The 23,612-nt window shown below is 41.0% G+C and overlaps 1 protein-coding gene across 1 annotated transcript in view; it reads right to left on the bottom strand.

Moving 5' to 3' along the window:
• Slc22a2 (solute carrier family 22 member 2) overlaps positions 1–17,025 on the bottom strand; it is a 37,577-nt gene extending 20,552 nt beyond the window's left edge. Inside the window, exons 1-4 of the mRNA XM_010631046.3 lie at positions 16,455–17,025; positions 14,856–14,959; positions 7,666–7,820; positions 5,282–5,450 (exon numbers count right to left, since the gene is read on the bottom strand). Of these exons, the coding sequence (XP_010629348.1) occupies positions 5,282–5,450; positions 7,666–7,820; positions 14,856–14,959; positions 16,455–16,865 (839 nt within the window). The 5' untranslated portion in view covers positions 16,866–17,025. The remainder of the gene's footprint in view (positions 1–5,281; positions 5,451–7,665; positions 7,821–14,855; positions 14,960–16,454) is intronic.
• Between the last annotated feature and the right edge of the window lie 6,587 nt (positions 17,026–23,612).

Here is a 23,612-nt window from a genome sequence, read left to right as displayed (position 1 = left end):
TTTTTTTTTTTTTTTTTTTTTTGAGATAGGGTTTTGCTCTTTAGTTCAGGCTGGCCTTGAACTCACTATATAGATCTGGCTGGCTTGGAACTCACTGTGATCCTCCTGCCTCAGCTTCCCAAGTGATGGGATTACAAACATGTGCCACCACACCCTGCAATGAATGTTTAAATTTTAAAAATTTATTACTATGAAAGATAAGTGGTCATTAATCTCCCTCAAATATTCCCCCTTGCTCATCTCAGCGTTCTTGCCAATTTCTGAAGCAGTTCTGGCAGCTCTCTTTCATGACTTTAGTGGCACTGTTGTGGCTGTCTTGATGTCCTGAATTGATCAAAGTGTTTACCTTTCACGGTCATTTTAACTCTGGGAAAGATTCAGAAGTTGCATGGTGCTTGACGTGGAGAATAATGTAGATGAAGACACACCGTAATGTTTTTACAGGTCTACTTTGCTGTTGGATGCCACTCAGCAGCTACATTCACCATATTTCTGATCATACTTGGTAAAGACACGCACAAAAGATGACTTCCAGAACTGCTTTTGAAAGTGACAAGGATGGGATAAGTGTGTTTAAAGTGAAGGTGTAAAAAGGATATATTCTAGAGGATTAGAGACAATGCATCTTTTGCTGTAACAAAGTTTTTTTGTTGTGTTTTGTTGAGATAAGATCTCCCTATGCAGAACTCATTAGGTAGTCAGGCCAGGCAAACTCGCAGTGATCCTCCTGCCTCAGCCTCTCGAGTGCTGGGATTATAGGTGTGTACCACCAAGCTCAGCAATAAAGTTTTAAATTTCAGCATTCATTGTATATTTTGATCACACACACACACATACACACAATATATATATATTGTGCCAAAAGCTGATTTCCTAAAGAAAGAGGAAAGAATATGAGGTCAGATGGTGGGAGGACATAAAAATCAGATAGCATGATTTGAGCTAGAATCTACCAGGGATCAGGAAGCCCTCGCAAGACCCTGAGCGGACTCCAAGCATCCGCTCTGGATTGGCCACACTTAGAATAACTAATGAGTGGCGGGAGGTGGAGGGGTGGGAAGAAGAAGCTGTCAGGTCGCTGTCAAGGGGGGAAGCCCTGGTTGGGATCCTGGCTTAGGAGAGAAGTTGCTGAAAGGTGGGCTCAGTCAGCAGCACATAGGTAGGTGTTTCTATGGAATAACATGGAGAGATAGCCAAGAAAACTTCTCGGTTAAGACCTGGGGCAGGAACAGGACCATACTGTGCTCAGCCGCAGCCAACACGTGACTCATGCTGTGACACTAGAGGGCCATTTTTCCAGGTGGCACCTGGTGCCCATGAGCATCTCCACTACCCACCCCTTTAGGAAGCACAGGGGCAGTTTGGCCAACTGATGCCTGAGTAGGGATGGGGCTGCTAAGGGAGGTGAGCACTTGGGAACCAGGTCTGAGTAGGTAAGAACCCAAGCAGCCTACTGGTGGGGAGTCAGGATGGACTCCGAGCTAAAACAAATCGCTAAAGAAATATTTGATAGAATAAAAATGAAAATAACTTTTTGAAAGTTAGCAACATTGGGTAAAAACGACAGGGTTGGAGATACCAGCTCAATAGAAAGTACGCTGAATATAAGCTTTGGGTTTGTTCTATTGTACAGTTGCTTGCTTAGTAAAATAAAAATTATCCTAGTTCAAGCAAAGGCTAGACAGTCATCTACCGGGGCCTGAAAATAGAAAGGTGGACCCCAGGGCCCCAGGGCTACCTGACCTCAAAGATCTGACAGCATACTGCGCCAGTCAGGTAACAAAATGGCAGGTACACAGTTGGTGGCAAGAATCGGTGACACATGAGGGTTTCAGAGATGAATGCACAGGTTTGGAGCACCCCACCACATCCTGGGCCTGGGCAGGCACTGTAGGAGGCTTTGGGGGTTGCGGATTGACTGGAGCCTCTGTCACCTGTGGCTTCTGTTCCTGCCTCTGTGTCTGTACCTTCTCCTCTCCCCTTTGGATGGTGCCACCTTGCTCTTCTTTGGTCTCAATTCCTGTTCCTCAGCTCAGCTTTCAAACCTTGGTGATTTCTTGGACTCTGGTCCTATCCCTTCTCTCTCCCATTTATTCTCTCTCCTATTTATTTCCTCTAATTGAACTCATTTGCCCCCATAGCAACAACAAATGCATATGTGAGATTTACGGTGAGTCCAGATCCTTAAATTTCACTGGCTTCTGGATATCTGGGTGTGACTTCCTTTCAGTACCTCAAATTCCATGTGTCCAGAGCTCAGTTCATCAGCATTCCTTCCAACCTGCTCTTCCTTCGGGACACCCAACCAACATGCAGACACTCAAGCCTCTCCTGGATATCACCTCCCTTTAGACCTCCATATGTGGTCTGACACCAAACTCCACCTTCTTTTTTCAGTCACGGTGCCTTAGTTCAGGCCCTGACTTCTCTTGCTATGAAAATTGCAGTAGTTTCTAACTGGCCTCCTTCCCTGCGTTCTTTCTTCCAGGAGCCTGTTTCCTGTTTTGCATCTCAAACAGCCTTTCAAAGATGCACCTCGGTCACGAAGTTCGCCACTCCACGTATAAAATTTCAACTTGATTTTATTGAGCACAAGTGGTAAAAAGTGCTCAGAGGTGGCCAGAGAACTTGAATGACACGCAGGCTTGTCTGACAGGCTAAAATATTAGGTCTTTATTCACAGGGGAATGAAATTTTGAAAGACTTTTAAACAGGGCGATGACATGGAGAAACTGGATTTTCAAATTTCTGTGTGAAGAAGGGTGAGAGGACAGTAAGCAAGTGTCTAGAAGAGCAGCAGGGACTTTACTGGAGCAATTCAGCTGAGAAATAAGATTTCCTCTCCAATGACCAGTGATGTGGAACATTTTTTCATATATTTACTTGCTGCTTTTACTTCTATGTCTGAGAAATGTCTGTTCATTTCAGATGCCTACTTTTGAATTGGGTCTTTATATTTGGCGGGGGCTGATTGTTTTGAGTTCCTTATATATTCTAGATAAGAGCCCTTTGTCTGAGGAGGAGCTGGTAAAAACTTTTTCCCACATTGTGGGTAGTCTCTTAGCTCTGTTGGTGGTTTCTTTTCCAGTGCAGAAGCTTTTTAATAAGATGAGATCCCAGTTGTTGATTCCTCCTGCTAGTTCCCGTGCTAATGGGAATTTGTTCATAAATTCTTTTCCTATGCCAATGTCTTCAAGAGTTCTCCCTAACTTATCTTCCAGCAAGTTTAGTGTTTCTGTTTTAATATTTCCACATCACTGGTCATTCGAGAGATGCAGATGAAAACAACACTGAGATTCCAGCTCACCCCACAAAGAATGGCTGCTATCAAGAAATCAAACAATAAGAAATGTTGGCGGGGTTGTGGGGAGAAAGGAACCCTTCTCCATTGTTGGTGGGAGTGCAGACTGGTGCAACCACTATGGAAATCAATATGGAGATACCTCAAAGAGCTGGGACTAGAGGTTTCATTTGACCCAGCCATCCCTCTTCTGGGTATCTTTCCAAAAGAATTAAAAGAATTATATCACGGTGATATATGTGCACCTATGTTTATATCAGCACAGTTTGTAATAGCTAAAACTTGGAAACAGCCCATTTGCCCATTAGTTGGAAACTGGATAAAGAAGATGTGGTTTTTCTATAAAATGGAATACTACTCAGCCATAAATAATGAGAAATTAGATTCATTCATAGGAAAATGGATACATATTGAGGATATACTCCTAAGTGAAATAAATAAGTCACACATGTGTAAATACTGAATAGTTTCTCTGGTGTGAAAAACTATAATAGTGCATAAGATCCTAATGACATAATTGACAATGTGAAATAGGAAGAAAAGGGCTAACGGTGTAGGGAAAGTGGGAAGGGTAGGGGAAAGAAAAAAATATGACAAAATAAAAAATGGAAATAAAGTGTTTGTAAATGGGGAGGGGAAGAGGGGGTGAAGGAAGGGCAGGGACAAGGGGAAAAAATGAGAACCAAGACCTGTCATGTAAAGGTACAAGATCCCAATAATGAATGTAACTGTACTGTATACCTAAAATGCACCAATAAACTCAATGAGAAAAAAAATAAGATTTCCTAATGGGAATAGGACAAAAGGGTGGATTCAGAGGAGTAAAATGAGCACAGAAAGACAAGGGAGATGAGAATTTTAACCTCAGAGTACAGTGGACATATTCACTGGGGGTTGAAGGGTTGAAGCCCCAACCCCCAGTGTGGAACATGGAGGGGGGCCTTTGGGATGTAACTGGGTTTAGGCGAGGCTTTAAGATCAGGTGATACTAATGATGAGATTAGTGTCCTTAATAGAAAAGAAAGTGAGATCAGAGTTTTCCTCACTTACTTTTTGTCATGTAAAGACACAGGGGAAGGAGGCTCTCTACAAGCATGAAGTGGGACAGAAATTGGCCAGCACCTTGCTCTTTGACTTCCTATCCCTGATAACTGTGGGAAAAAAGTAAGTGTCTATTGTTTAAGCACCTAGTCTGTGGTGTTTTTTGCAGCAACTAGAGCTAAAACACAGTTTTACTGGCTTTGGGACAAGAAACAGGCCTCTTGGGAAGGGTTGAGATGTTTAATTTTTAGGCAAGATAATTATAGGAAAAATAAGCTGGTATGTCCAGGAGGTTAAAAAAAAAAAAACGAATGGATTTGCTGCACAGGAGGGGGATATGGCCTGGTAACCCAGCGTCTTGTCTACTTTATTTCAGGTAAACTCATGCTGTGGTTTTCTAATAGATTCTGTCATATTCTGTGTGTTTCCTTTGGGAAATATACTTAACTTGCTTTGGTAATGGTGAATGATTGCTGTGGTCCTGGAGTGCCATGTTGGCCCTAGTGGAATAATGAGTTCTGTGATTGATTTGGAATGTCTGCCTTGGGCATAGGTGTGGAGTGGTGACATGAGTGCCATGCTGGGCCTTCTCTATCCTAAACCTTCCACCAAGGAGGAATAGAACAGCAAGAGCAAGATTGTTGATCTCTTAAAGGTCTGCAGTCTAAGTTGTACCACAGCTGCTGGAAGCTAATTTAAACACCAAATAAATTATCTGAAATGTAAGATCCAGGTTACAAAAATCTTCTGCCCAAAGTGAAAAGACATTTGATTCCCCAAGAGGGAGCATGTAATTTTTATCTCGGAAACTTGGAATTGGAATTCCTGTGAAACAGGCCTGAAAAACAAAGGAAACTCTAGAATTTAGAAGCATATTGTACAGATTTTAACAAAAGAAATGACTTTAATATATTTTCTTTTCATTTAAAATAGACTTACCAGTAATAGAGCAGGAAGCAGAAGTTGGGCAGAGTGACAGCAAGCTGCAGCCACCTCCAGTGAGGAAGGGCATATGCCACCCCTGCTAGCACCAGGAGCCCAATGGTAAAGGAGGCTTGGTAAAAAATCCCCACTGTTCTCCGATAGCTCAGCCCAACAAATTCTGTAACTGCAGAGAGAATCCAAAAGGTCAGCACACTTCAGCACCACTGTGAGTGGCTGTCAGGCTATATGGAAACCCAGAATGCCAGCCTCAAAAATATGGGGCAAATAGGATTTTCTATACAACTCTATGAACGTTTAAAAATGTTCTTTGGAGCTTATTTTGTTATAGTTATTGCTGTTGTATCAATTAATAGGATTTCTATAAATGCCAATGTGAACAAAAAAGTTTGATTTATAGAATAAGTTTGGAGTCAAATAAACGTAACTGCATTTCACTTGAGTGCAGAATTTTCATCTAGACTAATAAGACAGTGATAACTCAAGATCAAAATAAATGTATCAAACATTAAATTTACATTGCAGACAACTTTTATATAAATGGACACCTTCTTGTAAGTTGTTCTCTTGAAGGGTAAACATTTCCTTTACAATCCTGTTTATTTGCGTCAAAGGCTGAAAACTGAAAAGTGGGCTGGAATCAGGAAGTACTGGCTGCAAGAGCACATTTTTAAATTTTCAGGAATTTTGGAAACAGGTTGTTAAACTTATTATTGTCTTGAAATCAGCCATGGTGGAAGTATTTAAACCTGGAAAGTTGGAAGACACTACAAATCAGGGCTTTTTTACTTTTCAAGAGCCAGTTCACCAGCACAGCACTCACCGCACATGGTATAGCAATCAGCTTTTTCCCATCCCATGACTGCACTGCGGCAGATGTATGAGGTCGATGTACGTGGAACGAGGGGATAGTTGTTTTTATATGACAGACATAGTACCATTGAAGTTCCAGATGTTACACAAATCACAATTTTGGCTTTAAATGTTTGGCAAATATGTTAAAGTCTTCAACTATTTATAAACCAAACAGAAATATACCCTAAAATATTTCTATAAAAAACTATGACTTATTTGAAATATTTAAAAACAGCTTAATAAATTGATAGGAAGGAAGGAAGGAAGAAAGAAAAAGAAAAGAGGGAAAGCCAGTGCTCAATAATACAAATGCCTTTCAAAGTGGTTGGGGTGGTTGGGTCATGGGCAAATTTTGGGGAAGGCTGGTAGGAGGAGCAGAGTAATAACAAGGTACACATAAAAGACTCAAGGACATTCAGGGGGACTAGAGAGAAATGAATGGGATGAGGCTGAGCTTAACTTTTGCTGAAATATACACATCTGCAATTTAATTCTATATACTGCACATTCTAGAAACCAAATTATTGGTTGAGTAACTGCATACATGAACGCCTTCATTGACCAATTTTTTTTAAGATACCTGCCCTGGCAGGAATAGTATTAAGAATCATCTCCTCTTTCTTTCTTTCTTTTCTTTTCTTTTTCTTTTTTTTTTTTTTTTTGGGTTTTTGAGACAGGGTTTCACTGTACAGTTGAGACTGACCTGGAACTCACTATGTAGCCCAGGCTGGTCTTGAACTCACAGCGAAGAATCATCTCCTCTTTCTGTTACAGAATTTGTAAGCACATACATCCTAGTTCTCTCATGTCTAAAGAGAGCTTCATTATTGTTATTGGAAGTAGTTAACTTCAAAATGTCCCTTTCCCTATGTGTACATGCTATTTAAATGTAACCAAAGAGAACGTAATGATGAGAGCTAATTTCCAAGATCTAATTATGGCCTTGATTTTTCTTAATATTGCTCTAAAAATGCTTTGTTGTTAGAATTTAAGTATGCTCTCGCAGTCCATGGATTTTAACTATACTCTGACCACTAATGAGTAGGATGTAAATTATATAATTTTATATTATATAAACTGGCTTGCTGAGGTGCTGGACCTATCTATATCCATCACAATTATTTATACATACTGAGGATTATTGTGGTTTCCTAGAATGGATGAATGTAGAGCAATAAAGTCCTTTATACACCAAACATACCTCTCATCATTACATCTTTTATCTGAATGGGCCCAGTGGGCTACATTTCCTCTCTACATAACACTCCAGAAAACAAAAATTCCAAAAGAGTTATGTAGGAATCTGGGTGGCATGATGTTTACCCTTGTTTCTGCCTTCATTGTTTTCTTTTCATAGGAGGAATGCAGAGTGAGTTGATTAGACAGTTTAAAAGAATTCTTTGGATACAGAATAGATCTCCCAACATAGCCTTGAAGCTGGGTCCTTGTTTCCACCCCCACCTGACTCTACTTTGGCAGCCAAGTAGTCCCCGTGCTCTCACAGCTGCAACTGTAAGCATTCTTACTCAGGATGTAGCTGATTAACCAGCCTGCTTTGCTGACCAGTCCTTGGATCAAGCGAAATAATAACATCCATGTATAGTTTGGGGAAATGGCCATGAGAACCCCAGATGATGCATTTATGAGAATTGTTATGAAGAGGCAGATTTTACGGCCAAACCTGCAGAGAGATAAACAACAAAAGCAAGCACAATTAAATCTGATTCATAAAAATTGTAGAAAATTCATGAGAGTTATGGAAACGTAATCAAAAGCAGAAACTAACTCTAAATTTCAGTCACGGGTTTATATTCACAAAGACAGTTCCTGATTTTGGTTCTGTTTAGGAGCTTTTGTTGGTATACTAAGTATAAAATTGATGCACAATGAGCCTTGTTCTCTCCAGGGCTGAAGATTCTTCTCAGCTACTCACTGTGGCAGTCATTCAAGAGGGGTTTGTCCTTCCAGGCCACCCAGTGCTAATACCCCAAGGGCCTATTTAGGTCTTACATCACCCTATGAGCTGGGTTTTTTGCATTAACAGTCTCAACCAACTGTCCACGTTTGCTTTGGGAAAAATAAAATTTGATGTTCAGTATACATGCCCCTTCATTTTTAACAGTACTTTCGAAATTTTGTGGTCTTTAGAAGTCTGTCTTTGGTTTCACATACTATGATTCCAAAGTGCTTTTGTTACTGAGCATCCTGGTAGGACGAACTCCATACTTTAGATTTGAGGGAACTTAGCTTTCATTAGTTTAGGAACTCCGGAGAGTTGTCCTAAAATAAAGCAAAAAATTGGCAACCTCGGTTTAATCATGGTCTTACTACTTACTATGGTGTTGGGCAAGTTATTCAACCATACTTGATTCCTTCATATGGAAAAGGCTTATCTGACCTGAGAATAGATTAAGTAAGTTCTTAAGGACAAGGAGCTCAGTGTAGTCTTGTTTTCTTCCTCTGTTTGCAAAGCTGGTGTTAAGGTTTGGATGTTTTGTTCTCCAAGGATGCATGTGTTGGAAACTTGGTCTTCATGGTGGGAGTGTTAGGAGATGAACTGCGTAGAGGTGGAGCCTAGTGGGAGATCCTTAGGTTTTTAGGGGCCCTGCCCTCAAGGGGGATTAAGGAGGTTCTCGAGAGAGTGAGTTGTATAAAAGCAAATTGATCCTTGAATCACTCCCTAGCTTCCTGTTTTGTAATGTGATCTCTTTCTTGCATACATGTTCCCAACATTTTCTTTTTGAGCTTTAAAAGTAATTTTTAGTTTTGAAAAGTTAATATGTACATTATAGGAAACAAAAACACAAAGAGCAAAGAATAAAGCCATTTGTTGTCATAGCAACTGTTTTGGAAGTGTCCTTCTAGGTTCTATGAGTGCATACATAACCTGGCTGATACTGTACAGTGTGGTGTGCTTTTCCACTCACCATGAATAGTCACGAAGTCAAAGCCTCAAAGTTACAAGAATACTTTTGTTAACCAAGAAACTACACCAACTCAATCTGTTAGAAAAATTGTAATCCTGCCTTTCTTGTGGACAAAAATTTCACTGAAGACAAAAATGGCAACAGATCTCTAGATAGAAATACTGTCAGAGTTACAATTAAAATAATGCATTGTCAATGCTCAATTTAAAATGTGGCATAAAGCAATGAAGTAGATCTCTATTATTAAATGCTTCCATCATTATTACACCATCTACTGAGAGATCCTCACTAGAGCTGATGTGGTACCATGCAAGCAAACCTCCAGAATTACAGGCTAAATAAACCTCTTTTCTTTGTAGAGTTACTCAGCATCAGGTATTACATTACAGTAACAGAACATGGACTAAAACAACTGGCTGTCAGAGAATACACTTGGGGCCCACTTAAATTCTCATCGTGTCCTCCTAGTTGTGTTCTAAAAGTCATCCTAATTTGCTCTCTGGAAATTTTGAAAATATTTCATAGAAAACAGTGTTATATCTAGTCTTCATTTTACCCATTTATTACTAGTAAAAAGTATTTATTACTAGTATTGTATATCCTAATGGTGGATGAGGATTTTATAATTGCTGCTTTTGTTAATAGGCAAGAATGTTCTGGTTACTATTTCAAATACGAATTAATCATTTGCATTACCCATAGCATCATTGTTATGGCTTGTTAGACATCCCCACAAAGCCTCCTGTGGTCATAGGTGGGGCTTTTCAGGGAGGTGGATCTAGAATGTGAGATGCTGAGACCAAGGATATGTGATTACTAACTTACTCCATTGATGAGTGTGGGGTCATTCTGGGAGCAAATAATGGGAAGGCCCTGCCTCGGTGTGAGTGCTACCTGCCCTGAGGGTGGGTAGGCTGGACAGAATGCAAAGGACAGAAAGAGGGCTGCTGTGGTCTCTTGTTACTTGCTGCTTGCTGTTTCACTGCTTTTCCTACCTTCTGCCTGTCACGAACTGTTTCTCCTCTGAGATGCCCCTCTGCCATGCCCTGCCTTGGAGTCAGCTAACTATGAACTGAAACCTCAACAAACTGAACGAAAATAAGCCTTTCTTCCTTTAACTTTGGGTGTCAGGCATCTTATCTCAGCAACAAGAAAAGTAACTAAGATAATCATTAATAATTATTTTAGACATTTAATGTTTTAAACTTGAAATTTAAAGTTCAAGCAGTGACATTAGTAATTAACACAAACTACTAAACTTCTTAAAGCTCTCCTTGGCCACATTATTTCCTGATTCTCTGTTAATTGCTCTGTTGTAAATATATAAGCCCTTGGCTTTTAATTAAAAATCTTCCAGAGTCACGTGTTACTTAATTTAACCCTCCCAACAATGTCCTGCTTTAAACCCTTTCTTTTATCCTTAGATTTTATAATCTATAAATATTTGCTTTAGTGGTAATTCTTCAGCATTCATGGCTGGTTTAGGCACTCAGGATAACAGTGATGCTCCTGTAATGGATGAAATCCTTGGATAAGGAAGGAGGAATATTCATCATTGGAGAATTTAAGCAACGAAACCCAATCCATGATGTAGAGAAACTTCACGGTGGAACATGTTTCAATTAAGGATACACTACTATTAAAAAAACAAAAAAAGCTAAGGCATTGCTAGAAGAAATTGTGGTGGTCTTGGGTAGTGGTTGGAGATCCCCTCCCTCCAAAAGATAAATTTAAATTATTACATGAAAAATAAACAGATAAACCAGGAGAGGAGGGGTGGGCACCCAGTACTGCCAACTTGGTAATTCCTTTTGCTGCTTGCTACTTGGTATGTGGTCCAGAACTTTCAGTGAAGTGGGGAGGGCATGGACAAGCATCATTTAGGGGACGGTTCCAGATGCAGACTGTCAGGCCTGTCAGAGTGACTGAATCAGAACCTCACTTCTACCGGGATCCCAGGTGATTTGTATGCACATTAGCATTTGGAAAGCAGTGCTTTAATTTCACTGTACTGTAGTTTCTTCCTCTGTAAGTGATGGATAATAAAATCTACCTTAAAAGCTGCTGTAATCTTAAATGAAATAGTAACAAGTGAGGGTACTCAGTGAATCAACCCGCACATAGTAGTCAGTGGAAAACTTGTTTTGGAAGATCTTGTATAATTGGGTGTATTGGGATACAACCTACTGGGACTTTGCTTCTGCTTTGATCTGGGTCCAACAGGATATGGGGACAGTGGATATTGGCTCATGGGAGCTAATTTTTATTAGACTCAGAAAAATTGAAAGCTACTTGTTAAACACAGCCATTATTGAAAATTAGATTATATATACTTACAATGAAATAGTTACATTAAAAATAAATGTAATAAACTTGTAAAATATACTACTTCCTAATTATTTGACTATTTTTGACCATCTATTCTCCTGAGGTTATTTGTGTCTACTGTAGTGAGGTGGTAGAAATGCTGTGTAACAGTGCAAATTTCTAGCCACTTCTGTCCAGTGACTTCACTTTGGTAGCTTATAATGGGCCATGGTCCCTGCAGAGAGCCAGTTGTTAAACATCTATGGACGTGACTCTAAATCTGGCACTTATTACCACTTATCATGAGAATGAAAAACCCAGAAGTGATGAAGAATTGCTTTTTTTGTGTTTCAGATGATACACAGAAATCCTTTCTTAGGAGGTATGGATGAAGAAATAAGTTATCTATCTTATGAGAATTTTATTTTCAAATTCTCTATCATATGACTTGCCTTTTTTTGCTGACAGCCCTTGGGAAGTAGACTTGCTGTTAAGCCTCATTTTTAAATCCTTCCTTCCTTCCTCCCTCCCTCCCCCTTCTTTTTCCCTCCCTTCCTTCCTTCCTAACTTCCTTCCCAGTATCCTTATTTACATCCTATTCACTGTCTTCCTGGTTTTCTTCAAAAAGACACCATGATTAGCCATTAGAGTATATTTTTAAAATTCTTCATGGAGGACAATTATATTTTATGGAAAGATTATTTGATGTGTGGATAAAGTGGATTCCCATGACATTCTTGTATAAAATCTGAAACTCATAGGTATTAAGTATGCAAAAGATAAATTGCTTCATATTTTTCAAACCCCATGCAGACCATCTTACTTCTCTGATCCCCTGTGCCCTCTCTCATGAATGCACAAATAGAACAGAATGGTCCATGACCACAACACTTCCAGACAGCTTAAGAAAAAGAAGTAGAAGCTGAGCATGGTGCCACATGCCTGTAATCCTAACACTCTGAGAGGCTAAAAGCAGGAAGTCTGCAAATTGGAGCACAGACTGGGCTATATAATATAGCCACTTAGCCAGACTGTCCTAAAATAAAAATAAAAAAGGGCTGGGAGCATAGCTCACAGCAAAGGCTCTGAGTTTAATCTGGAAAGAAAGAGAGAGAGGGAGGGAGAGGAAATGAAGGCGTGTGCACTATCTCTTGGGTAGGAATACTGAACATCTGCTTTCCAGGGAGGACTTCCCCTGCAAGAGCAGACCGATGAGGTCATTTAAGGAGGAGGATAACTGACCGGGCATTATCACTCAGCAATGTACCCTCAGGAGGGAGTTGGAACCTGACTCCTACTCCTGGAGTGGGATGAGAATAATTATTAACTGATGTCTGAAGCCCACATTCTGAGAGCTCCTGTGCTTCCCTGGAAGGGTGGTAAGTTTTTGGAGTTCCCAGCTAACAGGGCACAAGGAGCTGCCAACCAGCTGCCTCAGAGAGCAAGGCTGGACCCTGGGTGTCCTTTTTCAATGAATCTGTCTTGACTTACTCTACCAACTCCAAACAGCTGTCCTTGGTTCTGGGGTGATAACAGTAAAAACAATGACCTTCCTGTCCACCTCACAAACCTCCCACAGCAAGCCTCGGGGAAGGCCCTGTCAGAAAGGCTGAGCAGATGGTTACCACGAACAGTGATGGTGATGACAGAATGGCCCTTTAGTCCACACCCTCAGCTGTTACCCTTCCTCCTGGGATGCCATGTGGGCCCAGGCCATGTAAGGGCATTGAGCTCTCCTTGGGTACTGCCAACACATTGGCTGCTTTTAGTCAGCCTGAGAATGTCATACAAGCAGAAAACATATTTGCCTACCTTTATAATTATACTCACAGGTCTGGTCATATCATAGTTGCAGTTGAGGAGGACATGGGAGGGTAATGAGTACAAAGTATATTTACATTTATTTCAGAGTTAAATACGTATTTTATATATAAATATAATTAAGTCATATATATTATATATAAGTATGAAGTCATATAGTTGCATACTGCATATATTTCTACATAGTTAAAAGGGCTGGTCAAAAATAGTGTTTGCTTAAATTAAAAAAAATTTATTACACTAAAAAGCACATTGCTGTGAATCCCTCTCAAAACACCCTCCCTCACTTCAAACGCATTTATCCCATCCGTCTTCTTACTTTCTGAAGCAGTGTTGGAAGCAGTCCTTTCTGCAGCAGAAATTCTTTCCTGATTGTCTTTACCAGGTCTGATTTAAAAAAAAACACACAGTGACTGCTACTGGACAGTGCTATCCCACAGAAAAGCAGTCTTGTGAAGACACCGCCACGTGTCCTCATCTACCTTATTCACTGGATCCATCACTGGTGATGTCTGGCTCTTCCCCGAAGCCAAAATGACTATGAAAGGTAAATTTTTTAAATCAGTGCAAGGCATCCAGACAGGCATGACAGTGCGACTAAAGACTCCCAGGAAAAAAGCCTGCCAGAACTGTTTCAGGATGTGGCAAGAACCATGGGATAAGCATGTTGGGAGTGAGGGGCAGTGTTTTGGGGCAGCTTAATGGAAATGAGTCTTCTACTGTACTAAATTTATTTTAGTTTAAATATTCGTCAAATTATTTGATCACACTGTCTATATATTTGCATACATATATCTATCTATCTTACTAGGTGGCTGATGATTGAAGAGAATGGTCTGTCCAAAGCCTTACACACAGTGCCCGGCACCTAGCAAACACTCAGTATGTAGTCAACATTATGAATATTAGGTAACTGGCCTGGGTGGCCAAGTTAGCTTAAGTGCTTATCTAACATAAAGCAAGTTCCTTTCCCTTTTGGGGGAGCCCAAAAATATCAAGTTGCTCATCAATAGATCAGAGACTAACATTCTAAGGCACTTTAAGTGAATGTGGGATTCTAAAATGCTGGATGAATCAGATACAGGGCTGTCTTGGTTAGTGTGAACACTGAATATAGAGACATGGAGACAAGTCCTCTGAGAGGGCAATTGCTATATGGCCTCTTCTCCTCTCTGGAGGGACACTGGCTTTGTGGAAGGGTCTGCACATCTCCTGGTATACACAGGCCAGTTCCATTTTTTTTAGACTCATTATATGCAAGATTCTGTACACACAATCCCATGTGGCCCCAGGAACGCAATTCAGGAAGTCTGCAGGCTGACAGACAATTTGGATAGTCTTTGCTCCACCTGGTGCTGAGGGCCCTGGTGTGGGAGGGACAGCAGAAGATGGGAAGAAACTCCCAGGCTCTGATGGCTCATGACCAAGTTGGTGGCAATAAGGGCAAAGTATAAAATAAGAATTATAAAAGGGATTAAATCATCTTTTACTTTCTTTTCTGGATCTTACCTGTTGGATAGCCTACAAGCAAAAATTGCTGCTTAGTGCTGAAACATCCCTCTCTGACCATAGATCATTTAAAAATAAAGGCACAGGTCATATTACCAAAATGGTGGGAGAAATCTAACACTGTGAAGTTACCCTACAAGTGTTTCACCTACCTGTCTGCTAGGTAGCCGATGCCCACAGCACCAATAAAAAACCCTACATTCACAGCTGACTGAAACAGGTCCAGCATCCAGGAGTTGGCACACACTAGGTTGAACTGTCCAGATGTGAGACGTGTTCCAGGCCGAGAGGGAAAGAAAGCATAATCCTGTTAGATACAACTCAGCCAGGAGCTCACTAAATATTCTTCATACTGAGCTGGTGTGGCTGAATGACAGCAACCCAACTGTTTCTTGACCATGTTAATGTTCTTTATGCTGCCAAAACACTTGGTCCAGACATCCATCTAGCATCCCACCTTGCAGCATGACATTTGGCTAAACTAGAGTGGCAGCTAATCAGCCACACACACAGAATGATTCCACCTACAAATGAATCCATTTTCTTTCCTACTTTTAATACACAGAGGGAAAGAGCTGTATGGACATAACACATGTGCAGCCAGGAGGAAACTGGGTTGCTGAGCATTTGTTTTAGCTAACTTTTTCACAGTAAGGGATTCAGAGAGTTCTGCTAATGGTTGTTGCACTTGCTTTACTTGAAATAAGACAGGAAGCAGGGTCAGCAGGTGCTGGCCTGGAAAACATTTGGCTTTTAGAGTTAATCTTGATGTCACTCAATCTGTGGCTGGCTGGCACAAAACTTTGTTCCACTCTCGGCCTCAGTTTTCTCTTTTCTGTACAAAAAGATGAGATTAGCCATGCTGTAGAGCCTCGTAGACTTCTATAGTGTTAGGTCCATGAGCCGCTACAATGCACACAACTATTCCGATTTTTCACATGAGGCTCCTCTGCCCCACTGTTTGTATGCACAACACGTCTTCACATTACACAAGTGGTCCTTTCAATTAACCCAGAGAGCTCACTTTTACTTTCAGGACAGTTTTTTCTCTTCCATTTTCCTTTGCCTTCAATTCCTTTGCCATGAATTCTTTTCTCTTATTGGAACAAAGCTTCATAATTAGATTTTGCTATGATTTTAATTTTTGATAAAAGCAATTGTGCCACAGCATAATCTCCAGCCCAAATGGTTTCACTTGGACACTGAGCAAATTAAAGAGGAACAAACAGTCATCAAGAGGAAGGCACAGTGATTCACACAGTGAAGTATCATTCAGGTGAGTGCCACATGCTCTCCACTGTCACTTGTGTGATGGCAGAATAGAGAGAGAGGTAAGGCTTCCAGAAAAACAGAAAGCTTGAAAACATTCCCTTTCCTGGCATCAAGTCCTTCACTTGTTACTTACTGCTGAGACTTGCATGAACTAGAATCACTGTCAGAATCTGAGACAGACAGTTTTTTTTTTGGGGGTGGGAGGTACTGGGGCTCGAACTCAGGACCTTGTGCTTGTTAGACAGGTGGCAGCACCACTGAGCTAAATCCTGGCCCTGAGGGAGTTTTAACTAATCCACTCATACCCTAGACAAATTACAAGCTGCATATTTTCACTTGGAAGCTAGGATTTTATAATATACATTAAGTCCAAAGGGCAGGTCTAGGCAATTCTAAAAACAAAGACTTTCCTGACTTCTTCCTTAAGAGAAGTTCAGTTATAATCGCCCCACCCCACCCCCAGTGCTGCATTCACTTACCTCGGTGACGATGGAGGAGCCAGGCATGTCATAAACCCAGCCGTGCTGACAGGGGACCAGTGACAGGCGACTCCTGTTGTCAGACAGGCTGGACAGAGGGTCCGTGCAGCTGAGGGTGCTCTGGTTCCAGTCCACCTCGTACTGCATGCACTGGCGAAGGAAGGCTTTGTCCACAGCCCCCAGGCCTGGCACTGTGTAGTTGAGCTCCTCAGCCAGGCTCCAGCCACATCTCTGGCTCAGCTCAGCCACCCCAGGGCTCCAGCAGCGGTGGTTGGGGGTGAAGCCCAGGAAGACGATGCCCACATAGATGGGGGTGAAGGCGGCTGAGAAAAAAGCTAAGAGGAAAAATGTTTGCTTCTGGAAAAAGTGGAATTCTCCTATGTGCTCTAAAATGTCATCCACCGAGGGCATGATTTCTGGAGGCTGCAGCCCTGTTAAGTCCAGTGCAATGTCCCAAGTGCTGTTGAGAGTTTCTGCAGCCAGCTCAGCACAACTCAGGGCCACAAGTCAAAGGGTGAGAGTTAGTTGACTTTAGAAAGGGACCAGCCTATGGGTCGGGCTTCTCCTCGGTTGGGACAACTTCGAACTATGCCCCTCTTCAGTGAGGGAAGGTTCTGCTGCTGCCCTCAAATACTCAAGCAGGCCCCTGGGGCGAGATGTTGTGTTTATTGTAACATAATTCTCTCTGAGTTTGACTCTACCTCTTACCAGCATGCAAACAATCCCCTCTCTGTAAGCCACAGGGAGAAATCTGAGTCTCTCCCCATATTGTCGTGTGTTAATCTTTCTCTAGCACACCAGGTGTCCAGGAAATTAATATATTCCTATCTCACCAGCACAGCTGGCCTTGGCATCAGGTGCAATGCAGAGGGCATGAGCTTTGGGCTGTACTTGCCCAGCACAATGTGCCCCAGGGTCTCAGGTCCCTCTCCAGTTCTGCCACTAGGCTCCTTCTACAAACAAGTGGGCTCAGAAGGCATGCTGTGGCTGCTTGCTTTGATTTCTCCAGATGTTATCATTCTAGCCTTCCCCTCATCCATGTGAGCAGAAGAATAAAATGTTTGCTTCACACACAGGTCAACTGCAAAGGCTGATAGGAGTGCTTTGTGCCATTGTCATTTTTTTTTTTTTTTGTCCTAGATATTTCTGAGGTTAGAGATGTCTCTGCAGGATGGTAGTCAGGGCATCCAAATTCAAAGGAAACAGGCAGCCCATTTTTCCTGCTGAATGGGAGGACCCTCAGGGCCTTATGATACTGGACACTGCCAAGTATCCAAGTAGAGGTGGTCCTCTGATACATGTGCATGATCCAGCCTCAGAAATTTATTCTAGCTTGCTTTCTTCTTCTTCCCCTCCCCCTTCTCTGTTGAATATTCACTGAATTTAACAGCATGGTGTGAAGGTAGTGACCTGCTGGCCTCTCCCTGATCTTGCCTTGCTCACACAGGGCTTTTATACATGATGCTAAGCCACTGGTCCCCTGGTCATTTGCTAAGTGATAGATAGGTTTGAAACAGTTCAAAGGGGCTGCCTTGGAGGTCACCAGAGCCCTATTGCATGAGTCAGAAGCTGAGGCTACGTCTCTCTGCCCTTGGGTCTTCTGTTATTCACTGGAAAGCTGTGGGAGCAGGCAAGTTAAAGAGTGACTATGGTTGTCCAAGCTTACTCTGCTCCCAGGGACATGAGAAATTTGCAAACGCTTGCACCTAGCTTTGACTCATGGACACAGTCCATGTCTAGACATCAGATCTTTACACCGAGAGCAAGTGGGATCCAGGTGAGAGGGAGGAGGATATCGCCTGCCAAGGGGAAGTGATGTTGAAACTCATGGCAAATTGCTTAGAGGAAACCATCAGATAAGGCAAAGGTAAAGCGTCAGATCACTTACAGCATTGAGTTTACACAGTCATTAGACATTTTTCCACCAAGGCACTAACCTGGGAGCGGGTCCTACTCAAAGTTGTGGTAAAATCAGTCCTATAAGGTGAGAGGCTTGACTCTGTAGCAGAGCCTCCCAGCCGGCAGGCACCTACCATGTTTCCCTGGAAAATAAGACCAAGCTAGAAAACAATCAGCCTTGAAAACTAGAGATAAAAAATGTCAACTCCAGTCAGCCTATCCTTGACCTTCTTGTGTGAAGCAGGTCATAGATCTACAATTGAGAGGCACCTTCCCAGTGCAGGGAGGAAGGGAACATCCTTGGCTCTGAAGACACAGGGACACAGCAAGCTGAGTTCTCCCAGGTGCTACCATTATACACCCCTTTATGCAATCATACTTCTCCATGGTTCCCCACATTCCCTCACATCTAAGAATAAAAAGGCATGAGTTGCCCTGTATCTGGGTGTTTATTTCTGAAGACTCTCATATCAGGCAGAGCTAATATTAAATAAATTGGCATGCTTTTCTCTTTTCAGTCTATATTTTGTTATACCCAAGCCATGAACCTGGAAGTGGGTGAGGAAATCTCTTCCTTTCCTATGTATGGAATCTTGGCCATATTGGCAGAACACTATTACTGAGCTCTTCGGTTGGTCAGGGCTGGACCTCACAGTTTACCTGTACCGGGGATTAAACACAGGCCTTTGCACTGAGCTATGTTCTCATTCCTCTTTTTATTTTGATGCAGGGTCTCACTAAGTCACTGAAGTTTCCCAAGCTGGACTCAAACTTACAATCTTCCTGCCTCAGCCTTCCAGAGTGCTGGGATTATAGGCATGCACCACAATGCCTCACTTTTCTCAGTTTGGTTTGCCAAAGTGAACTCCTTATTAAAATCCAAGCACAATTGGAATTTCTTGGGCATTCAACCTGTCTAGAATGCTAGAAGCAAGTCAACTCATTTGCGTTGCTTTCTTTAAAGAGAGAGGAGCTCCAGCAGGAATGGGAAGAAGGACCTATAAATGTGAAATGACATAGTATTGGAGAATGGCAGGAGAATCTTAAGATTTTCATTGCAGTAATTACCAGATTTCATTTGTTAAATGTATAGAGTGGCAACCAATTTCCTCCTTGATCAAAATTGTGGAAAACTGTACATGTTATACTGCTGCGTTTTGGTTTTTTTTTTTGTACTAGGGATCGGATTTGGGTCCTTTGCGCTTGTGAGGCGGGTGTAGAACCACTGAGTTAAATCCTTAGCTCTATACTTCTGTTTTTTATAAGGAGATTTCAAAACAGGTGTGTGTTATATGTTGGTGTCAGAGGAATATATTAATATCAAAGTACTTTGAAAATACAAAGCACCTCCTTGAAACAGATCTTTAAATTCTCAGTAAAGCTGTCAGCTCATCACTAGAAGTGTAGTTCTGAAGGTCAAAGAAACCTGGCTAGAAAGAAGGCTCATTACATGTTTATTTTATTAAGACTTCAGCCCAGAGGAGGGGCACAGTTCATGAAAGAGGAGATACCTCCTTTGGAAAGGTGCTGATTCCAGGCGTGGGGTGGGAAATAAACAGTGTGAGTCTGTGGAGTTCTGTTGAGCCAGGAAACTAGAAAGCTGAAACTATTGGTTCTGTCAGCAAGACCGAAGGACTCTCTGAAGATGCTCCCATTGGCTCAAGTGGAATAATTTGGACCGCACAAAGAATAAACTACAGCACATTGAGACACATGGGGTATATTTTTTAATGTATGGGTTTGTAGTGATTTTTAAAAAAATCCCATAAAAAAGTAATCTTGGCATCCGTCTTCAATAGATGTAAAATCCAACAGATGATGTGCTGATGAAGCATTTCACACTGGAGGGTTCAGGCTGATATTATTCAGAGCCATGGACCAATCATAACATAAAAAAAAAATTGGAAAAGTTGCAATTAGAAAGAAAGAATGCATTCTAGCATTCCATTACACAGTAGGATGACTATCATTAATCACAATACATTGTATATTTCAAAATATCTAAGAGTTTTTTGAATGCTTTCACCCAGAAAGAAAAGATAAATGTTTGAAGTGATGGAATAGTGATTACCCTGATGTGATTATTGCATAATAAATATATCAAAGAGCACATGTATCCCTTAAATATGTACAATTATTGTGAGTTAACAATTTTTTAAAAGTTGTACAGCTTAACATTACAAGGCACATGTTGTAATATAGTAGGTAATACACAGCATGCAACCTGAACATACCCTTGAATTGAATTAAGTCTCTAATCTGTCACTTTATTGGACATGTTGGGGGTAAGGTTAACAAGTGATAGTATAGGAAAGCAATTAGCCAAACCCACAATCAGGATATCCTCCTGACAACTGAGTTTCCCTACAGAATCAGTGAGTCATCAGGGTGTAAAACCAAATGTAATTAATAGAGCACATCTGGATTCAACTGCAAAAATAATCTTTGAGACAATTAGGGAAAGTTTCATATGGAAAGAAGGGTAGTGATAGTAAAGAATTATTTTTAATTTTAAAGGTTGATCACAACATTGTGGTCATGCTTAAAAAGAAGCATAATCAGTTGAAGTGTATCATATTGAAATAGGTAAAGATGAAGTGGCAAATTGCTGTTCTCTTTAAATAGTTTTTAAAAAAGTGAATGCAGATGAAGGAAACAAAAATAGCAAATTTAAAGTCACAAAACTGTAGCTGCTGCTGTGAAAATCATAGCAATGAACTGTCTAGGGGTTCCTGATTCTTATGCATCTGGTAGATTCCTTGGCAATCTTTCAATGCTTTTCTGTATACTTTCAAAAGACCTTTTTAAATCCAGTCACTTTCTTTATTTTCTTACAACCTGAGTTGGTTGGTGAAGTTGGTTTCAGTGGAGTAGGATTTACTAGAATGGCCTTTGGCTCCAGAAATGTGGTTTTGGAAGAGAAAGGCTGAAAGAACCCTGCTTCTTGGTGGCCACATGGTCAGCAATGGTGTGGCACCATGCTGAGTTGTGCTTAGTTACTAAAGGTGAAAGTTACCAGTACAATTCAGAGGTGGACCCAACTTCTGAGGAATTGGTTCCCTGGATGCATATTGGACTACAAATTAATAAGAAAAAATTGAAATATTCAATCCTTTGGTTATTGTTATCTATAGAACGCTAAAATGAAAAGACAGTGTTGGTCAAATTTTGGAACTAGGCCAAGCTCAGATTTCAGTGAGTTTGAACCTTGGATCCTAGCTTCTCTTAAAGACAAAATTATTTATTGATATTTGCTAAAGAAAAGAAAAGAATACTTTCCCCCAAAAAAACTATCGCTATGGGTACAGTGGCCAGGGCAATAAAGCTTTGTAGTGGGGAGAGATATTGAGCTCAACTCTGAATACAGGATGGGCAAGTTGGAATTTATAGCCAGGAAGCGGGGCAGGGTCAGTGGTTTCCTGAGTAGAAGGATGAGTTTGGCCCACTTTTCTGTCTCATGCACACACATGTCCTCCCCCATGGTGTGCCTTTGCATATTAGGATGCAACCAGAAGCCCTCACTGGGGGCAGCCTGTATGTCTTGGACTTCTTTGCTTCCACAGCTAAAGGAAAAACATTTCTTTTCCTTATAACTTACCCAATCTCAGCAATTTTGTTATATCAACAAAAAATTGTCAAAGACACTTTCATTTCTTTTAATTTTTGTTCTATATATTCCATCTCTTTATTTATCTTTGATGAAGTCCAAATCCTGTGTCCAGATATATTTTCTTTTTTAAAAATCTTATTGAGTTTATTGGTACTTTTTAAGTATATAGTACAGCTAGTTACGTTTATCATTGGGATCTTGTTCCTTTACATGACAGATCTTGTTTCTCATTTTTTCCCCATACCCCTCCCCTCCCTTGAGAAAAAGGGAACTCCAGCTCTGCTCTGCTGGGAGGCTGTTGGCACTGGGAGGCTGGAGGCTCCCAGATATATTTTCGACCCACTGGTTTTCTCCTCTGTATATTTAGCCTGAAGTTTAACTTGCACGTGGCATTTTATTATAATCAGTGAATTTGTATTTGGTGTCTTTTTAATCTCCATTTTGATTTAAGTTTGCATTCACATTTTATACATCCAAATGCTTCTTTTATATATTCAAACTTGTAAAAATATTTTTCAGGTTCTTTTATTTCTGTATTCCTGTGGGTGAATGATCTTGCCCCTTAGCTTCCTTGTGGGAACTTAGTTTTAGGTATTTGTAATGTTTAGAATTAAGGCCATGAATAGTGTCCCTCCTTTATTAAACTCTAGCACCAGGAGGTTACAATGTGTCATGGGCTCAATCCATCTGCAAACTCAAGAGCTAGCCCTCTGATTCCCAGTTCCTTCTATTACTCTGGCATCTGGGTGTGCCCCTTTCTTACTTTTGAGCTTACTACTCCACAATGATCTATCCAGAATTTGTGTGTGTGAGAAAACAGCTAGATCTGCTAAGTCTGCCAAGTGATATTTATGACATGCCCACTGTGGCTAGACACTGGGGATGCAGAAATAAGCAAAGCAGAGTGCTTTCTCTCAAGAAATTTCAAGTCCAGAGAGCCACACAGAGCATGAAGCATTATGTGTAATGGAACACCAGGAGCTCCATACTGTAATGTCACAAGTTCTGGGACCACCAAGGAGAAGTGCAGGGTGGGGAGATCAGCAAAGCAAACGCAGTTTCTTTTAAACAAAGCCTCTATTGGAAAAGATGAATGTGAGGGGGCATTTTTTTGTGAGGAAAACATTTTCAGCTTTATTTTCTTTTTAAGGGCAGTGTGTAGGCTAAATAACCACTATCTCATGCAACACCCCCGCCTCCTGCTTCCCACAGTCTGGGCCTTCCATGAGCTATGTGATGTCTTTCAGCACCAAAGAAATCACTTGATGAATCATATATTTGGCAAACATCACTCCAACCATTATTAAGGTAGCTTCCCCCAAAATTAAGTTACTGCTCAGAGGTAGGTTATACCCTGGAAAGCAGAATTATTCCCAGTTGTCATTGTAAGTATTTTTAGGAGTCTGTTCTTCCTTAGGAAGCTTTACTCTATTTGTTTTTGCCTGGTTTTCTTAAGATGGTGCTTACCATCCACATATTTATGGTAAAGTAAGAAAGTTATTATTTATATTTAAAATAAATAATTTGGGACAATTTAAAAATGAGATTTGGAATGGAAGCAACATTGAGCTCTTGGACTGTAGGGTGTTTGAGCAGGAAGTTAGCTCATTGAAAATGTCATGATGTAGTTGAAGCTAGTCATCTCTCTG

Source organism: Fukomys damarensis, unplaced genomic scaffold (assembly GCF_012274545.1).
Source record: "Fukomys damarensis isolate Sample0158 unplaced genomic scaffold, DMR_v1.0_HiC HiC_scaffold_14, whole genome shotgun sequence".
NCBI classification, from domain to species: Eukaryota; Metazoa; Chordata; class Mammalia; order Rodentia; family Bathyergidae; genus Fukomys; species Fukomys damarensis.
Note: the sequence above shows the minus strand (reverse complement) of the source record. Positions and strands in the feature narration are given on the sequence as shown.